At 49.2% G+C, this 1,937-nt stretch overlaps 1 protein-coding gene across 1 annotated transcript; it reads right to left on the bottom strand.

Annotated features, from left to right (window-relative positions):
- Positions 1-5: 5 nt before the first annotated feature.
- On the bottom strand, positions 6-1,934 carry LOC112505533 (arginine decarboxylase-like; the record flags this gene model as incomplete). Its single annotated transcript, XM_025109430.1, has 1 exon — positions 6-1,934. A coding segment is annotated over one exon (1,929 nt), but the record flags the coding sequence as incomplete, so codon positions are not given.
- Between the last annotated feature and the right edge of the window lie 3 nt (positions 1,935-1,937).

Below are 1,937 nucleotides of genomic sequence, written 5' to 3'. Positions count from 1 at the left end.
TCATGAACATACTCTTCAATCCTGTGCTTAAGGGTCTCAAACATGATCTCTGGCTCATGGTGCATTGAACGGAGAACGTCACTGCAGGATGGGCCTGGCACGGCTCGGGTAACAGCAAAGCCATGGGGACCATCGCTCTGAGACACACGGACCACGCTAGGGCCACCAAACAAATTGTGGACGCCTCCGAGAGCCTCTTCATAAGCCCCTCCTAAAAACATCCCCAAATAGTACTTCATTCCGTTCTCTCCTTCCAATTCATGAAGGGGCAAGTTTGATTCTCCTCCAATGAACTTGTCAATCTTTCCATCACTGTCGCAAGTCAAATCCGACAAAATTCCTCTTTTTGCTGGGCGTTCGTCTAGGCGATGGATTGGAATGATGGGAAACAATTGTCCTATGCCCCAGAAATCAGGAACTGATGTGAAAACCGAAAGATTAACATGATAAGTGCTGACGGGATTGGATGCCCCAATTGCCTTCTCAACCAAATCACACAACCCATCGACAGCAGCCAATTGTTCGATGTCCAACGACCCATGTTTGAATTTTTCGACACATCTTTGTTTCAATTGATCAGCATAGACCAAACAAGCTTCATACTCGCCTCTGACAGCAGATTGAGACAAGTTATGGTAGTCAGAATGAGCGTCCTCAGGAAGCCGCTCGATGAATCGCTGGATGTCGAAAGAAGACATCGTTGGAACGGTGTACTTGCCTGAAGAAACTGCCTCAAATATCAGAATTGAATGGTGGGATACAATGGCACGTCCGCTCTCGCTGCAAATCACAGGGTGCTTCACGGAGTTCCGGTCACAAACAAACTTCACCGCCTGAACAACCGCCATTGCATATTCTTCTAAAGTATAACCAACAGAGACATCTGAATCGGTCGATTTGGAACCATCATAATCAATCCCAAGGCCACCACCTATGTCAATAACTTTCATGGAAGCACCAAGGCGGACTAATTCGCTGTAAATCTGAGAGGCCTCACCAACGCCATCAGCAAGCAAGGTCGTTGAAGGGATCTGAGATCCGATATGGAAATGGAGCAATTGAAGGCAATCCAACATGCCACATTGTTCAAGCTTTTTCACAACACGGATAATTTGCGTCGTAGTGAGACCGAATTTACCTTTTTCGCCGGAAGTCGATCCAAAATGGCCGGAATGCTTCGTCCGGAGCTTAGCACGGACCCCGACGACGGGTCGAACGCCTAGCTTTATGCTTATATCGATTACAGAATCCAGCTCTTCCTCTTGTTCGAGAACAATGACGGTGTTCAATGAAAGCTTTCGAGCAATCAAAGCTAGCGAAATGTATTCTGCATCTTTGAAACCGTTGCAAATCAGGAGAGATTCGGAGCTTCCTTTGCAGAGGCAGCTCATGGCTAGAAGAAGCTCAGGTTTGGATCCAGCTTCCAATCCGAACCTGAACGAGGATCCAAATTTGACAATGTCCTCGACGACGAACCGGTCCTGATTGCATTTCACGGGATAAACGCCTTGGTAATGGGAGCTGTACCCTTGGGACTTTACGGCGTAATTGAACGCCGATTGGAGACATTCAAGGCGATCTTTCAGGACGTCGGGAAATCGGATGATGAGCGGGAGCTGTAGGTCTAGGCCTCGGTTGGATTTCGAATCGGAGGCCTTCTTGACGACCTTCAGGAGATCTATCTCTTGGTGAACCATGGTTTTGGCACCGTGTGGACGGACGGTGACGTTGCCGGATGAGTTGACGGAGAAGTAAGGCGCTCCCCAACCATCAATCTTGTAGAGGGTACTAGAATGGGACGGCGTCCAATGCGTAACAGATGATACATCATCCGGCACGGTGTCTGTCAATGGAGGTACGCCGGAGAATGGCGCCGGCGCGGGAAGAGAGCTATCCCAGGCGGTGTAGCCGGGCGGAGGAGAAAGAGCGGCCATGGC

The sequence above is a fragment of the Cynara cardunculus genome, unplaced genomic scaffold (genome assembly GCF_001531365.2).
Source record: "Cynara cardunculus var. scolymus isolate 2C unplaced genomic scaffold, CcrdV1 Un_Scaffold_11770, whole genome shotgun sequence".
Taxonomy (NCBI): Eukaryota; Viridiplantae; Streptophyta; class Magnoliopsida; order Asterales; family Asteraceae; genus Cynara; species Cynara cardunculus.
This window is presented reverse-complemented; position numbering and strand designations above follow the sequence as displayed.